This window comes from Halichoerus grypus, chromosome X (genome assembly GCF_964656455.1).
Source record: "Halichoerus grypus chromosome X, mHalGry1.hap1.1, whole genome shotgun sequence".
Taxonomy (NCBI): Eukaryota; Metazoa; Chordata; class Mammalia; order Carnivora; family Phocidae; genus Halichoerus; species Halichoerus grypus.
In genome coordinates this window covers 30,673,480-30,690,249 of record NC_135727.1, presented here as the reverse complement: position 1 = coordinate 30,690,249, position 16,770 = coordinate 30,673,480, and the positions used below count along the sequence as shown (strand labels likewise).

The 16,770-nt window shown below is 46.6% G+C and overlaps 2 protein-coding genes across 2 annotated transcripts in view; both read left to right on the top strand.

The window, feature by feature from the left end:
* The window catches only part of SLC25A43 (solute carrier family 25 member 43), a 41,165-nt gene extending 39,050 nt beyond the window's left edge, over positions 1–2,115 (top strand). The window contains exon 5 of the mRNA XM_036116478.2: positions 249–2,115. Coding sequence (XP_035972371.2) covers positions 249–449 — 201 coding nt within the window. The 3' untranslated portion in view covers positions 450–2,115. The remainder of the gene's footprint in view (positions 1–248) is intronic.
* An 11,101-nt stretch (positions 2,116–13,216) lies between these two features.
* SLC25A5 (solute carrier family 25 member 5) lies at positions 13,217–16,103 on the top strand. The gene is made up of 4 exons (XM_078065127.1): positions 13,217–13,414; positions 14,447–14,933; positions 15,170–15,310; positions 15,702–16,103. The coding sequence occupies exons 1-4, from the start codon at positions 13,304–13,306 to the stop codon at positions 15,857–15,859; spliced, it is 897 nt and encodes a 298-aa protein (XP_077921253.1). The 5' UTR covers positions 13,217–13,303; the 3' UTR covers positions 15,860–16,103.
* Positions 16,104–16,770: the final 667 nt, after the last annotated feature.

The window sequence follows — 16,770 nt, the reverse complement described above, 5'->3', positions numbered from 1 at the left end:
AAAAAGGTTAAGAACTCTGGACTAACCTCGAACAAGTGTCAGGTTGTCCACAGGCACATTAATCCAGGCCACGCTCCCCCAACCCACACTGGGTCAGCTTTCATTCTGCCATCTTCCCCGACTCCAAAAAGAATGATGTTGTATTGTCCACAGCCTTTACCTCAGTTTACCCTGGTCCAGGTTGACTGCGGATGCACTGACATTTTCTTTTTAAGATTTTAACATGATCTTCATTTCTTTTTAAACAGATAGTTCCATATTTTGGAGTTATGTTTGGCACCTTTGAGTTCTGCAAGAGAATCTGTCTTTACCAAAATGGTTACATTGTGTCTCCTCTGAGCTGTAAATTGACCCCAGGGGTGGATCAGAGTTTGAAGCCCCAGGAATTGCGGGAACTTAAAAAGTTCTTCAAAACTGGACAGCTGAAGTCTAAAAAACCAACTCTTTAAAACTGAATGAAACAAGAAGTGCACTGCCCGAAGGCGTGTTATAATCATAAAAAAAAAATGTCATCTCATAACTGTGTGTGCGCAGAGTGGCAAGAGGATACTCCCATCTGCTGCTCTTGGAAGTGAGAAGATTCAGCCACAGAACCAGCTCCAAGCTCCAAACTGATGTCCTGGTGATCACCTGTGCCCTGGAAGAGCTTCCCAACACGACTGCTGCATGGTGGCCTTCCACCAGATTTTGTAACAAAAGCTAGCATTAACGAAACGTGCGATTACACTCCGTAAATGTGCAACTTACACAACACCAAAGAAAGGGCATCACCGTGACCTCAGAGTGTCATGTCCTCAAAGCAGCTGAGCAAGTAGCACATCAGGAGCTCAGCCACAGGGCTGCAGCTTGCACTAACCCACACTGGCCTCGCGTTGTCCATTTGACCCGAGTCTTCCCAACACGCTTGTTTCTGAAACTCCTAATGTTTGCTGACTTCTGCGTGTGCATGCTATAGCATAAATTACACCCTATCAGAAGCTAAATGAAAGGGGCGCCTGGGTGGCTCCGTCGGTGAAGCGTCTGCCTCCGGCTCAGGTCATGATCTCAGGGTCCTGGGATCGAGCCCCGCGTCGGGCTCCCTGCTCCGCGGGGAGTCTGCTTCTCCCTCTCCCTCTGTGGGTACTCTCTCTCTCTCTCAAATAAATAAATAAATCTTTTAAAAAAAGAAACTAAATTAAAACCTTTAACATTTAAAAGTCATCACTCTCTCATAGTAGAACCATCCTTTTTTATTTAAATTTGAAGCATCTCAAGCTTAAGAATTTCAGGAATCTTTTTTCAGGAAGGCAGTTTTTACTGTGACTGCTTAATGCCCCAGAAGACCTTCTTCCAATTGAAATCATGTACAGTTGAAGTGGCCTGAATTCCCTGCCTTTTCCACTTGCTTTGCAAGCCTACCCTGAAAATAAATTATTTAGTCAACTTAAGTTATTCTCACAAGATGTCCCAGTTGCCTAGAAAAGGATCAAATAGAACATTTGACACACGTGTCAAAAAGAAAAATAGAACTGAACGAAAACACTTCAGGCTAATCATCTCTACTCGATTTTTTAAAAATCGAATTTTGCGTTGTTCCACTTTGGGAACTCCATGGCAAGATTATATAACCTTACTTTCAAATAGTGCCTATCTATGCATTAAAAGACAATAATATTAAATTGTTAATTTATACACACACACACACACACACACACACACACACAGGCTTTCAGTATGTTGGAAGTATTTTTCCCTGTTAAATGTAATTTCCAAAGAAAAATGTTGTTTGGTCATTCATCCCTAAGCTGAGTTATAGCGGAGGATCTCATCTGGAGCTCAATCTGTTACAGTGCAGAGGGTGGCAACTTCTTTACCCATAGTGAATAGTCCCTATTTATTAGCCCTTCATATTCCTTGAGGCGACCGATTTTTTTAAAGTTCTGAAATCTGCAAAAAAATTATTTTTTTCACTAGCTCTAAAATCCGAGCCTCAGGTTACTTACACCGTGTTAATATCCTCTGTGTATTCTCCCACCCATACGATGAGACGGATAGCCACACTCTTGTTACTGTCACACACAGGAATGTCCCCTGAGCTGTAGTTTTGGCTTTTTCAATAAAGTTAAGTGGGGAAAAGGAATGCCTCGTTTTTCTAATTTCAGGACAACTCTTAAAACTCTGGTTTTGGGGGGCGCCTGGCTGGCTCAGTCGGAAGAGCGTGCGACTCTTGATCTTGGGGTCGTGAGTTTGAGCCCCGCGTTGGGTGTAGAGATTACTAAAATAAATAAATAAATAAATAAATAAATAAATAAATAAATAAATAAAATTAACTTTAAAAAACCTCTAGCTTTGTTCCTAAAATAAACTTCCAGCTTATTTTCATTTTCTCAGGGAGTGTTCTGCTTTTCTGCTTTACGGCTGGAGGTGTGCATCAAACTGGACTAAGTATTTTAGGAGGATTATAAAGAAATGTGATACAACATTAACACAGGAAAAGCACAGTCTTAAAAATAAAACATCCCTACATACAAGAAATGGCCCTGATTACAAAGCAAGTACAAGCAAAGACATGATAATGTGGTAGCAACTGTCTATAAGACTACCAAGGGGCTCCCTGTATACCTACTGAATCAATGATTAAAGGGATCATCTTAGGGGCGCCTGGGTGGCTCAGTCAGTTGAGTGTCCAACTCTTGATCTCAGCTCAGGTCTTGAACTCAGTGAGTTCAAACACCTGTCGTGAGTTCAAGCCCCACGTTGGGCTCCACAACAGGTGTGGAGCCTACTTAAAAAGAAAGAAAAAAGAAAGGGATCCTCATAGGTGAGAGGAGCCAGTAACGAGTCTTGAGCTAAGTTTTGAAGGAAAGGAGAGGATATTAGTTGGTCAAGAATAGTTTGGAGATCGAATAGGTCTAAGGATAGGTTGCAGGTTGAAGGTGGGTCATATGCAGTGTCGCAAAGATGGAAGCAAGCAAAAAGTGGGATAGAGTAAGAAGACTGGCTTTCACACATCAATTTGACAACTGTTGGGACCTCTGGACACAGTGGAAAGTAAAGCAGATAAGTTCCTTGCCCTCATGGAGCTTACATTCTAGAAGGTTGAGAGTCAATAAAAAAGTAATCTGCAAGTCAGGTAATTATAAATTGTAATGGTATGAGGGGAACAAACAGGGTACTTTATCAGAGAATTAGGTGGGAGTGAGGGAAATTTTTTTTTTTTAAAGATTTTATTTATTTGACAGAGAGAGACACAGCAAGAGAGGGAACACAAGCAGGGGGAGTGGGAGAGGGAGAAGCAGGCTTCCCGCTGAGCAGAGAGCCCGATGCGGGGCTCGATCCCAGGACCCTGGGATCATGACCTGAGCCGAAGGCAGATGCTTAATGACTGAGCCACCCAGGCGCCCCTGAGGGAAATATTTTAAGTGCTCTGAGAGGTGATATTTGAGATGAGACCTGAAAGATGACAATGAGCCAACTGTGCAAAGAGCTAGGGAGAAGAGCATTCTGGCAGAGGGAACAGAGGTGCAAAAGTGCTACTGGTAGTGGGAAAAGACTGGTAGTGTGGTGCTCAAGTGAGCGTGTGTGAGAGATGAGGCTGGACAGAGGGCCAGATCATATGTCACTGTTGGCGCCATAATAAGAAGTTAGATTTTGGGGCACCTGGGTGACTCAGTGGGTTAAGTGTCTGCCTTCGGCTCAGGTCATGATCCCAGGGTCCTGGGATCGAGCCCTGCATGGGGCTCCCTGCTCGGCGGGGAGCCTGCTTCTCCCTCTCCCTCTGCCCCTCTCCCCACCGCTCACGCTCTCTCGCACTCTGTCTCTCAAATAAATAAATAAAATCTTTAAAAAAAAAAAAAAGAAGTTAGATTTTATTCTAAATGCAGTCAGGAGTCATTGAAGGTTTTTATGTACAGAAGCAATATAATCTGATTTTCATTTTAAAAATATCCCTCTGGTTGCTGTGTGGATAATAGATTAGAGGGAAGAAAGGCTGTGAGTGGGAAGACGAGGTAAGAAGAGACTTACAAAGTCCAAGTAAGAAATGATTCCTTAGGGGCGCCTGGGTGCCTCAGCCGGTTAAGCGTCTGCCTTCGGCTCAGGACATGATCCCAGGGTCCTGGGATCGAGCCCCGTATCGGGCTCCCTGCTCAGCGGGAAGTCTGTTTCTCCCTCTCTTTCTGCCCCTCCCCACCCCACTTGTTCTCTCTCCCAAATAGATAAATAAAATCTTTTAAAAAATGAAATGATGCCTTAGATTTGAATGGTAGCACTAAAGCTGGAGAGGAGAGAGTATTCAGACATATTTTGGAGTTGAACTCAGCAGGATTTGAGGAGCAATTGAATGTAGCAAATAAAAGGAAGCAATTAAAGACGGCACCTAGGTTTTTGGCTTTTGATTTGATTGACAAGGTGGATAATGTTGCCATGTGACAATGTAGGGTAGATTTTTGGTGGGGAAGGAATTAAAAGTTCTCTTTTGGACATGTTAGATTTGAAATGCCCATGAAACATCCAAGTAGAGAAGTCAAGCAGACAGTTGTCCAAACCTGGGGTGAGAGAATGATGATCCCTGCCTCAAGGGTATCCACATCCTTATCTCTGGAACCTGTGACTATTTACCTCACATGGCAAAAGGGACTTTGCAGATGTGATTAAGGTTTAAGGACATTGAGATGGAGAGATGATCATGGTTTATCTAGGTGTGCCCAATCTAATCACATGAGTCCTTAACCATGGAAGAGGGAGGTAGTGAAGAGCGGGTCGGAGAGACTCAAGGACGGAACAAGAGGCAGAAGAAATGGGGCATGAGAAGGACTTGACTCACTGCTGCTAACCTTGAAGACAAAGGTGCCCATGAGCCAAGGTGTAGGGTGGCCTCTAGAAGCTGAGAATAACCCTCAGCTGACTGCCAGCAAGGAAAGAGGATTCCAGTCTTACAACCACAAGGAGTTGAATTCAGCCAACAACCTGAATGAGCCAGGAAACGGGCATTCCCCCAGGGCCTCCAGAAAGGGCCACAATCCTGCTAGAGCCCTTGGTTTTAGCCCAGTGAGTACCATGTCAGACTTCTGACCTACAGAACTGTAAGATAATAAATTTGTGTTGCTTAAGCCACTGAGTTTGTGGTGATTTTTTACAGCTACAATAGGAAAGTAATACACCAGAACACTATTAATAATTATGTCAGAATAGTAACGTATAACCCAGGACCGTCCTGGGCAAACCTGGACAAGTCTGGATGGAGTTCAGGGGAGAGTGGTGGCCGGAGATCGGAATCTGGGTGTTATCAGCAAAGAGATGGCTTTTAAAGCCAAGAGACTGAAAGACACCACCAAAGGAGTGGATGGCAAGAAACTCTTGGGGGAGGGGATGCAACATGAAATGACAAGGAAGAGCTGGTGGCTAAGACCTCACGATGTGAAGGAACTAGAACTCTTGTACTCTGCTGATGGGGATGTGAAATGCTACAATCATTTGGGAAAACAGTCTGACAATTCCACTTCTAGGTATATACCTCAAGAGAAATGAAAACGGGTCCACGCAAAAACTTGTACACGAATGTTTATAGCAGCATCATGCATGATAGGCAAAAGGTGGAAACGACCCAAATGTCTATCCACTGATGAATGGATAAACAAAATGTGGTGTATCCATGCAGTCAAATACTACTTCGCAATAGAAAGGCACTAGCTACTAAATCACAAAAAAGCACAGATGAATCCCAAAAGTATATATATACATAGATATTGATATGTTGATTTATATACATACATCAAGTGAGAGAAGGCAGAACGCCCCAAAAAGGGGTACATACTGTATGATTCTATTTCTTCATTTTTTAGAGAGAGTGTGTGCACGAGCAGGGTAGGGGGGCGTAGAGGGAGAGGGGGAGAGAGAGAGAATCATGCAGGCTCCACGCCCAGCGCAGAGCCTGACACGGGGCTTAGGCTTGAGCTCACAACCCTGAGATCATGACCTGAGCCGAAATCAAGAGTCGGACACTTAACCGACTGAGCCACCAAGGCGCCCCAACCATTTATTCTTTTAAAGTTTATTTTGTTTAGTAATCTCTACAACCAATGTGGGGCTCAAGCCCACAATCCTGAGATCAAGAGTCACATGCTCTTCCAACTGAACCAGCCAGGCTGCCCCTGTATGATTCCGTTTTATATGCAATTCTAGGAAAATGGAAACTACAGTGACAGAAAGCAGATCAGTGGTTGTTTGGGGAAAGAGGGAGAATTTTTAGTGTGGTTATGGAAACATTCACTATCTTAATTGTAATGGTTTCATAGATGTACACATATGTAAAAAAAACTGATCAAATTGTATACTCTAAATAAGTACAGTTTTATTGTATGACAATTACACCTCAATAAGATTGTTTTGCTTTTTTGTCTTAAGCAGCTGCCCCAGGGCTAGAATCCAGCAAACGCTTTCTAAGCCTGCCCAGAGTGGCTAGAAATGAAATCCTTGGGGGGGGATGGGAGGGAAAAAGGCTTCAAATGCTAAGCTGAGGAGTTTAGGTTTGACCCACCAAGCAAAGAGGGAGGAATCACTTGTTTCTTGAGCAACACAAGGGTTGTGATGAAAACTGGATATGGGGGCGCCTGGGTGGCTCAGTCGGTTAAGTGTCTGCCTTCGGCTCAGGTCATGATCCCAGGGTCCTGGAAGCAAACCCCACATCTGCATCGGGCTCCCTGCTCAGCGGGGAGCCTGCTTCTCCCTCTCCCCCTCCCCCCAACACTTGCTCTGCTCTCTCTTTCAAATAATCTTAAACAAAAAAGAAGAAAGAAAGAAAGAAAGAAAGAAAGAAAGAAAGAAAGAAAGAAAGAAAGAGAAGGAAAGAAAGAAAGAAAGAAGGAAAGAAAGAAAGAGAAAGAAAGAAAGAAAGAAAGAAAGAAAGAAAGAAAGAAAGAAAGAAAGAAAGAAAACTGGATATGAGCAAGACTGTTCCAGAAGCTGAAGTAGTAATGAGAGGCTAGAGACAGGAAGATTGGTTGACAAACCATGAGCATTGTTTTCTCCTCAGTAACTGCACAGCAAACACCAGGGTCTCATCGCAGTCTTCCATATTGCAAATGCAAGCCAGGTCACAAAACCGAGAGTGCTTTTTCTGGGTACCTCTTAGACACTCAAATCCTGCTTAAATTGTCTCTGATATGGTTACCAGATTATAGGTAGGGTCCTTGCCTGGGACTGAGAACTGGCTTACAGCCCTACTTAAGCAAAGTTGGAGCGATTTGTCCATTAAAACTCAGAGTTGGTCAACCTAAGTTAGTATTTTTCTTAGTATTTTTTTAACCTTTTATTTATTTTTTTTAATGTGAGCTCTATGCCCATTGTGGGGCTTGAACTCCCAAACCAGAGATCAAGAATCACAGGCTCTACCGACTAAGCCAGCCAGGCCCCCAGTGTTTTAATAAAATCTAACGTGTACTGAATGCTCACTATGTACCAGACTGTTTATGCATACATTATCTCATTTAATTGTCCCTACTTCCTTCCAATGAAGGAGAGGTGGAAGAAAGGCAGGCAGGGACAAAGGGCCCGGCCCTATAAAGATGACAAAAACCTGATTGGGTGACAGGCGCATGAGGGTTAATCAGATTAAAACAACCCGCCAGCAAGCCATAAAAAACCCTAGACTTAGAAACTCCCGTGGTAACCCTCTCGGGTCCCCTCCCTCTTTGGGAGCTTTGTACTATCGCTCAATAAACATTGCTTTGCTGCCCACCGCTCTTCATCTGGTCTACCTCTTCATTCTTCGAAGCGGTGTGACCAAGAATTGCGGGCACCGAAGGAAAAGAAATCCTATAACACTTCGAGATATAGGTACTATTATCATTACTATTTTACACCAGAAGAAATTATAAGTTTGGAGGGTTTAAGCAACTTACCCAAGGCCTGACAGCAAGTGGTAGAACCAGTGTTGGAACTCTAGCAGTGTGTCTCCAGAGCCCACTCTCTTGACCACTGGGCTAAATTACCTCTCTCTTCCTATTTTGTCCCAGATTCCCAAACTCAGATGCTCAAAGCCATTCAAACTTATAGAGAGACAAAGGATACATAAGATACATAGACAGGTACATGAATAAGAATAAGATACATAGAATCTTAGAATCAGAAGGGTGCAGAACTCTTCCCAATCGACACAACAATCTCCTCTACAGTGTCCCTAACAAGGGGTCATTCTGCCTCAACTCTTAACATCTCCAGCGGTGAGAAGTTCCCCACATCATAAAGCAAACCATTCCACCTTTAAGCAGCTCATATTTTAGGGACGCCTGGGTGGCTCAGTCGTTAAGCGTCTGCCTTCAGCTCAGGTCATGATCCCGGGGTCCTGGGATCGAGTCCCACATCGGGCTCCCTCCTCGGGGGGAAGCCTGCTTCTCCCTCTCCCACTCCAGCTGCTTCTGTTCCTGCTCTTGCTATCTCTGTCTCTGTCAAATAAATGAATAAAATCTTTAAAAAAAAAAAAATCTTTAAGCAGCTCATATTTTAGAAAGTCATCTCTTGTTCAGCTCAAGTTTACCTTCATGATACCAGCTGGTGTTGACTGTCCATACAGAATGTCTAATCGTCTTCTCCCTGACAGTCCTTCAATTATGAACACAGTTATTTTTTTAAGTTTATTTATTTATTTAAGTAATCTCTACACCCAACACGGGGCTCGAACTCATGACCCCGAGATCAAGAGTTGCATGCTCCTCCCACTGAGCCAGCCAGGCACCCCACGAACACAGTTATGATGTCCCTCCTTGACGCAAAGCTCTTTCCCGGTATCTCTCATTCAAATATTCAGCCATTTCTCATACGACACAATATACAGGCACTTCACTTTCCTAATGCCTTCTTTGAATACGTTATAGTTTGTTGATGTCCTCTAAAACATGGCATCCAGAAGTGAGCATGAATCTCTCCGGGCCGGCCAGCAGAGGCCCTGACCTGTTCACCACCATCCCCTTGGCCCAATGCAATACTCATCAGCAGTTTTTCGCATTGCCAACTCCCAGTCAACGAAGCCCCTCAGTTCTTTATCACACACACTACCGTTAAGCTCTAATACCTCATCCTTAATTGTCCTGCAATAAATATAACATTGGAACCCTTTATTGTGGTCCATCCCATTTTATAAGCCTGGGTTTATTCTGGACTTTAGCCCTTCTGACTCAGTTCCTAGAGGTTTGTGATACTCTTTGGTCTTTGTCCTTGGAAGTCCAGCCCTCCTGTCATCTATATATGTACTTTTAAAATCTGAGCTCTTCAGACAATAATCTGTAAGGACACTTACATTTATCTCTCCCTTTGTAATTTCTCATTGGAATTTTTCTAAATTGTACAGGTTTGAATTTTATCTTTGGAACCTGTTGCCCTCTTGAGCTATCTTTCTCTTTCGGTATTTGGCCAGGGCATCTATTTATCTTTTCTCTGATCTTTTTGAATTCTACCCCCCCCCCCACACACACACATTTCTTAACCTCTCTGACCATGCCCAGAATTCTTCTGCTTAACAGATCCAAATGGCATGGTCAGTGTCCCCAAGATTCTTGTCACTTTCACTTTGCTAACCAGATCTTTCTTATTTATTGTCAGGATTAAGCCCAGTTTAGCAATTTACCTCACTGAGTCTTTAGTCTTCTGAGAACTGTAATTATCAACAAGAGAGTTAAGAATGTGTCCAATGTGTTGCTATCAGAATAATGAGACCTACAGCAGGTATTCGGATGGTTTATGCCTCTGATCACCATCTCTCGCCTATGTGATGGTTTTATGAAGTATTATTCACAGCTGTTATCTAACCAGGCAGTTCCTTCTATACCTCCCCGACCACGATCACTTTCATTTCTCCCTTTCATTTTCACTGAATGCTTTCCCCCCTCCAGCCAATTAATTACTGGTTATACCTTCTTGATATATTGTTACTACACTGCTATCCTTCTACATGGTATCTCTCTGAAACAGGTTTCCCCTTCCTTTTCCAGACAGAAGTCCTACTCTACCAAGTTTGCACCATACCTATAAAATTGCATTTTCTTGCTTGTATTAACATTTTACATTCACTTTATTACCTATATTCTGGGTGTGTTGGTACATAGATAACTGAGGCCCAAGTATCATTTCTGACCTTCCTCCTAGTTTTTTCTTGAGAATTACTAGGCACTACCTTAGCTTTAGTTCCTCTTTCTTAATTATACATGTATTCTAAAAAGCTTCCAGAAACACAGTAGTTACTAACACAGAGCCCCCACTAATGCTTCACTGAAGGAATTTGTTTTTAATGAATTGACCACCATATATCACCACCAACATCATCATTATCATCATTAATATTAGTCTCTATTTTTCCTGGGCTCTTGTTCCTTGTTTCTTCTTCTCTCTTTTTTTTTTTAATTTTTTTAACTTTCAGACACAAAAATTTTGCACACACACACACACACACACAAAGTATAAAGAATTCCTAGGGGCACCTGGGTGGCTCAGTCGGTTAAGAGGATTCCTTTGGCTCAGGTCATGATCCCAGGATTCTGGGATCAAGCCCCACGTTGGGCTCCCTGCTCAGTGGGGAGTCTGCTTCTCCCTCTCCCTCTGCCTCTGCTGCTCGCTCTCTCTCTGTCAAATAAACAAAATCTTTTTTTAAAAAAGAATTTCTATATTTCCTTCACTCAACTTCTCCAAATGTTACCATCTTACATAACCATTGTAACTAAGAACAGTATTGGTGGACTACTAGTAACGAATCTACAGATACTCAAATTTCACCAATAGTACCATCAATTTCCTTTTTCTGGTCCAGGGTCCAGTCCAGGATCACACATTGCATTAAGCTGTCATTCTCCTTACTCTCCTTTAATTTGTGACAGTTCTTCAGTCTTTCTTTGTCTTTTATGACCTTGACACTTTACATCTATCTGACTCCTTGAAGCATACCTGTTCATAAGCAACTAAGAAAGCTCCCGCCCACAGTGGATTTAGCAAAATAGCAAATCATGGCATGGAGTTGCTTTTTGTATTTCATCTTCAATAAAACTACACTTAAGCACCCAAAGACTGAGAAGGGACAAATTCTACGTCATTATTTGATCATCTTTTTGCGGTGAGACGGAAATCTGACAGAACAGTACATGTGAAAGTGCTTGAAACAGCGAAAGAGTTTTGGAATAGAAAGCAGTAGGGACATCATGCTCAAAGGGAGTAGCAGAGGCGGCCAGTGAAAGACAGAAAAGGGGTACCTAAGTGAAGGCAAGGGGTATCATAGAGTAATTAACATTTCAATAAAAATGCATTAACCAGAACATCAAGAGTTCAAACTGGAAAGGTTTTGAATTCTACTTTGAAATGCATTCTAAAAACCACCTCCATCTCAATAAAATGCTCCGCAGATTTTTGGTTTCGCTGTTAATTCTCTCACCAGTAAAGGTAAGAGGAGGGACTATCACTTCCAGAGAACATACTTCATCACTGAAACTCTACAGCAAGGTCATTTCTGTATCCAGCTGCATCACCGTTATAATCGACTCATGAGAAAGGGAGCAGCTTCTCATTAACATAAGTCAAGGGTCTCAGCCAGGATCAACAAAGCTGGGTTCCAGACTGCTCTTCTTTGAACACTCTCCGTGTGTGCTCATCACTTCAGATTGCCGGGGTTCCCGGGAAGACTTACAAATTGCAAAGCATAATTAAATGAAGGACCTCACGACGCTGGAGGAACCCTAGAATTGGGCCCTTCAATGGGCAGATCTGGAGAAGGTGGGAGAGGGCAGGAAAGGAAAGTGAGGGATACACACTGTGTGTCTTCGGTGTGCTGGGCGACCTCCGGATCGGCAGCGGTTGCAGTTTCCAACAGTATCATTTTTATAAACATTGTTGTGATTACTTAGACATATGATATGTGATTACACTCTCCGCTACTGTTCCGAACCTAAGAGCGCACTCAAGCTAGCAAGTAGGTTTTTAAGGACTTGTCTGGCAAATGCTTACCCACTGCAGGGATTAAGGGGCTCAGTAAGCACTTGTCCATTGACACAATAGCTGTCAATCAAATTCTATTGATTCCTCTAAAAGCTTCTGGAGTTCAGGAATCTACTCAATCCAAGAGCACTTTACTTGGCGTCCAAGGAGCTAAATGCCAACCTAGTTCACACAGCCTCTTAACCTTCCTGGTACGACCTCTTTATTTGGCTTCTGGCTAAAATAATGCCTCCACCCCCAGCCGAGTCCTTTGGCCTCTCCTCTGCCAATTCCCGGCAAGATCTTTGTTAAATCGTTTTTGCAAACCAGAGTCTGGGGCACGCTGACAGTGTCCCAACTCTGCTGTTCCCCCAGTTTCCTCTGGCTTCACTGGGGAAGCTCCAGAGCAGTGCCAGGTCTAGGGTGAAAAGAATGAGGCTCCTGCCCTAGCACAAAATTTAAGGGGCACCAAACAACTCAGCAATCAAATCAAATCAAATGATTTTTAGTGCACCATTTTTAAAAAGTCAAAAATAAGGCCAAGGGGCCCCTGGGTGGCTCAGTCCTTAAGCGTCTGCCTTCAGCTCAGGTCATGATCCCAGGGTCCTGGGATCGAGCCCCGCATCGGGCTCCCTGCTCAGCAGGAAGCCTGCTTCTCCCTCTCCCACTCCCCCTGCTTGTGTTCCCTCTCTCGCTGTGTCTCTCTCTCTGCCAAATAAATAAAATCTTTAAAAAAAAAAAAAAAAGTAAGGCCAAAATCCATGATGAACAAATTATCAACATTTTAAAATAAAGACAAGATCGCACCCCGCACTCGCAGGACCCTGCCTCATCTGCCTCACCCTAATCCCAACCCTGGGGCTCCAATTCAACTTTATTTACAGAAACGAGCGACCGGCCGTCGTTTGCCCACATTATTATTTTTTTTTAATATTATTTATCTTAGCTTCCGAGATTTTGGGGGGGCGTCCCCTTAAATACTGCAGAGGTTTCTATCCAGGCACACCGTGACCTCACCCGCCCTCCCCACCCGCAGGCCTCTCCCAGGGTCCAGCGGCCGGGCCCCGGGTATTCCCTGGGGCCGCCGGGTCCTCGGCGCCGGGTCAGGTGCCGCGCGCGAGCGGCGCGGCGGGGAGGGCGGCCCCGGGCCCGACTCCGCGGCTCCGCCCCCCGCGCGCCGAGCCACTCAGCCGCCCCGCCGGCCCGCGCGCCGGGGTTCGGCGCCCGCCCAGGCCCGCCCAGGCCCGCCCCCGACGCCGGCCGCCCGGGCACCGGCTCGCCCTATATAAACCGGCCATTTGTTTCGCTCCGCCCCAGAGTCCCGGAGTCCCGGCCCGTTCGTCCCGCAGTCGCCCGTCTCATTCCTTTCAACATGACAGATGCCGCTGTGTCCTTCGCCAAGGACTTCCTGGCGGGTGGAGTGGCCGCGGCCATCTCCAAGACGGCGGTAGCGCCCATCGAGCGGGTCAAGCTGCTGCTGCAGGTACCTGCGGGGATGGGGGAGTCGGGACCAGGAAGTGGGGGAGGGGGCGCGCAGAAAGCCTGGCTGGAGGGGGTACGGCTCCCCAGCCCTGTCGGGGGAAGCGGCCCCGTGCGGGCAGGGGTGGCCGCGGAGGCGGACCAATAGGCCAGCTCGAGGGAGGTGCTTTGGTGACCTGGAGTTCTAGAGCTAGGAAGGGGTCGGGGCGGAGGGAGGCGAGGCGGGCCAGGGCCTTGGCATCCCCGGGGGAGCGGGGGGAGGCAGCGAGCTCGGAGGGGCAGCCCGGCAGCGGCCGTCTCCCCGGGGCCTGGAGGTCAAGGGCGAAGCCTGGAAGCCGGCGCTGGAGGGAGGGACACCTGGCCGTGCCGAAGGCCTCAAGGTCGCGGCAAGGAGATAACCTCACGGGCTTGCGGAGGCCATGCGGCAGGTCGAGGGGCCGCGCAGCGGGCGGACGCTCCCCCCGCTCGCCGGGCCGGAAGCCGGCGCCGGGAAGCGCGTGTGCCTGCTGCGTCCGCCCCCGCGCAGCCGCCGCGCGTCCCCGCCGCCGCGTCCCCGCCGCGCTCTCCCGCTCCGGCTCTAGGGGGCGCGCCCGGACGGGCGGAGGGCTGCTGGCCCCGCGGGTCACCTCTAGGAGACGAGCAGGGGCGGAGCGGGAGGGAGGCGGCTCCGCAGACCCGAGGCGTAGGCCACGGTCACCAAGGTGACCGCGCCCTACGTGGGACAGGCCCAGATGCCTCAGAACCTGGGTCTGAGGTAATGACCTTTCTCCCAGGTCTAAAGGTCACGGGTCCAACCGAGGGTGCCCCCTTCCCACCCAAAGGGGTGGAGGCTCAATGCCTTCTGAGGGTGCAGAGCACTTCTCCCACGGTGACGGCCTCAGAGGGTCGGGAGGGTCCATCCTGTATGAACTAGAAGACTAGATGTGGGAAGTAGCTAACAAAGCCCCGCCAGAGATTCAGAGGCTCATATTCTCTTCCTTTCTCCCTTCTCCGTGGTTGTAACTCTCTCCCTCTTGGCCTCCTTCTTGTCTGTCAGGTGCAGCATGCGAGCAAGCAAATCACCGCAGATAAGCAATACAAGGGCATTATAGACTGTGTGGTTCGCATCCCCAAGGAGCAGGGAGTCCTGTCCTTCTGGCGCGGTAACCTGGCCAATGTCATCAGATACTTCCCCACCCAGGCTCTCAACTTCGCCTTCAAAGATAAATACAAGCAGATCTTCCTGGGTGGTGTGGACAAGAGAACCCAGTTTTGGCGCTACTTTGCCGGGAATCTGGCGTCAGGTGGTGCCGCTGGGGCCACGTCCTTGTGTTTTGTGTATCCTCTTGATTTTGCCCGTACCCGGCTAGCAGCCGATGTGGGCAAAGCTGGAGCTGAAAGGGAATTCCGAGGCCTCGGTGACTGCCTGGTTAAGATCTACAAATCTGATGGGATTAAGGGCCTGTACCAAGGCTTTAACGTGTCTGTGCAGGGCATTATCATCTACCGAGCTGCCTACTTCGGTATCTATGACACCGCAAAGGGTAAGTCCGCTCTGTGCTTTGGAGCTGTGTACCTTTCATCTGAAAGATCATTAATGCCGTCCGAATCTTACTGAGCCAGAGATTTTCTGTAATTGCTATAGGAAGCTACTGTCATCCCGTGCAAACTTCATGTACGGATGAGATGTTTCGGGGGCGGGGGCGGGGGTGGGGGTGGAGGAAACAACAGACCGCTAAAACTCTGCTTTCTAGTAAAAGTGTCTCTCTGCTGTTCTCAGGAATGCTTCCAGATCCCAAGAATACTCACATCTTCATCAGCTGGATGATCGCACAGTCCGTCACAGCGGTTGCCGGGCTGACTTCCTACCCGTTTGACACCGTTCGCCGCCGAATGATGATGCAGTCAGGGCGCAAAGGAAGTAAGTTTCCCCTTGAGCTAAGGATAAAAAGACTGTGGGGCCCGGGACAAGCTGGGGCCCCAGGCAAGCGATGCCTGGCTTTAAAACCGCAGTCTGTTCTGGTGGCGGGCTGGGGTTGATGGTGGCCTGCCTTTGAGCGGCCCTCTGGATGCCTATGAATGAGGGTGCTTAAACGGTATTAGAGGGTCAGACCAATGAGTAGGCTCCGTAGCCCTGTTCTCTGCTCGGGGCGTTAATAGTTCAGTGCTGCCCACGTGAATGTGTAAATGTCGGGTTTCCCAGAACTGCCATCTGCTCTTAGAGGCGAGGCGAGGCTCCGGTTTGTCTAGTAAGTCTGGGGAGGGCGTTCATCAGCCTTTGGTCCCCAACTCTGTGTCTTTACTCTTTGCAGCTGACATCATGTACACGGGTACAATAGACTGCTGGAGGAAGATCGCTCGGGATGAAGGAGGCAAGGCGTTTTTCAAGGGGGCGTGGTCCAATGTTCTCCGAGGCATGGGTGGTGCTTTTGTGCTGGTCTTGTATGATGAAATCAAGAAGTTCACATAAGTTATTTCCCAGTCTTTCCCCCACTGTGAACAGGCATGTCGTATTATATAACATATCTTGAGCATTCTTGACAGACTGTTGGCTATTTATCAACGGCAACTATTCCACTGGTTGAAAACGGGAAGCAATAATATTCATCTGACCAGTTTTCTCTTAAAGCCATTTCCGTGATGACGGGACTCAATTATATTTTTTATTTCAGTCACTCCTGATAAATTTGAAGAAATAAAAAATATCTGAAATACGTTTTTGTCTGTGACTTAATTTGCATGCTTTAGTGAGTGCTGCATTTGAGTAGATGCTCCATGTTGAGTAAATGCTACAGTATTTCCTGAGATGGAAAGCTTTCTTTTCAAACCAGTCTCTAGCCCTTCACTTCTCAAAGAATACCTTGGTTGTGTGACCCATCCATATTCCCAATACAGTAGCAGAATTCAGGCCCCGTGTATCCAAAACTACAGGTCCATTGCCTGTGGATGGTCATAACTGAATGAGCTTTCTCCGAAGAAAAGGACCACGTACCCACCTTTCCTCGTCCTGTGGTTATTAATCAAGAAATATAAACTGAATTGTCCACTTTAAAATGGCCGTTGTGTGAATTTCATCTAAACAGGAAAAACCTCGGGGCGGCTGGGTGGCTCAGTCGGTTAAGCGGCTGCCTTTGGCTCAGGTCATGATCCCAGGGTCCTGGGATCGAGCCCCACGTCCGGCTCCCTGCTCAGCGGAGAGCCTGCTTCTCCCTCTGTCTGCCGCTCCACTTACTTGTGCTCTCTCTCTGTCTGTCGAATAAATAAAGAAAATCTTCAAAAAAAATAAACAGGATAAACCTTAAAATATAAGGTAATGGCAAATTTTCATCCAGTTGCCTTCCCTCATCCACCTTGACCTGGCCCAAGCCATTTTATTTTAAT

Bases quoted from the DNA above. Each gene is read 5' to 3' on its own strand.
- SLC25A5 (XM_078065127.1), top strand. From the start codon at position 13,304: ATGACAGATGCCGCTGTGTCCTTCGCCAAGGACTTCCTGGCGGGTGGA. The intron at 13,415-14,446 runs GTACCTGCGGGG...CTTGTCTGTCAG, and splicing joins GGGTCAAGCTGCTGCTGCAG to GTGCAGCATGCGAGCAAGCA. The intron at 14,934-15,169 runs GTAAGTCCGCTC...TGCTGTTCTCAG, and splicing joins TATCTATGACACCGCAAAGG to GAATGCTTCCAGATCCCAAG.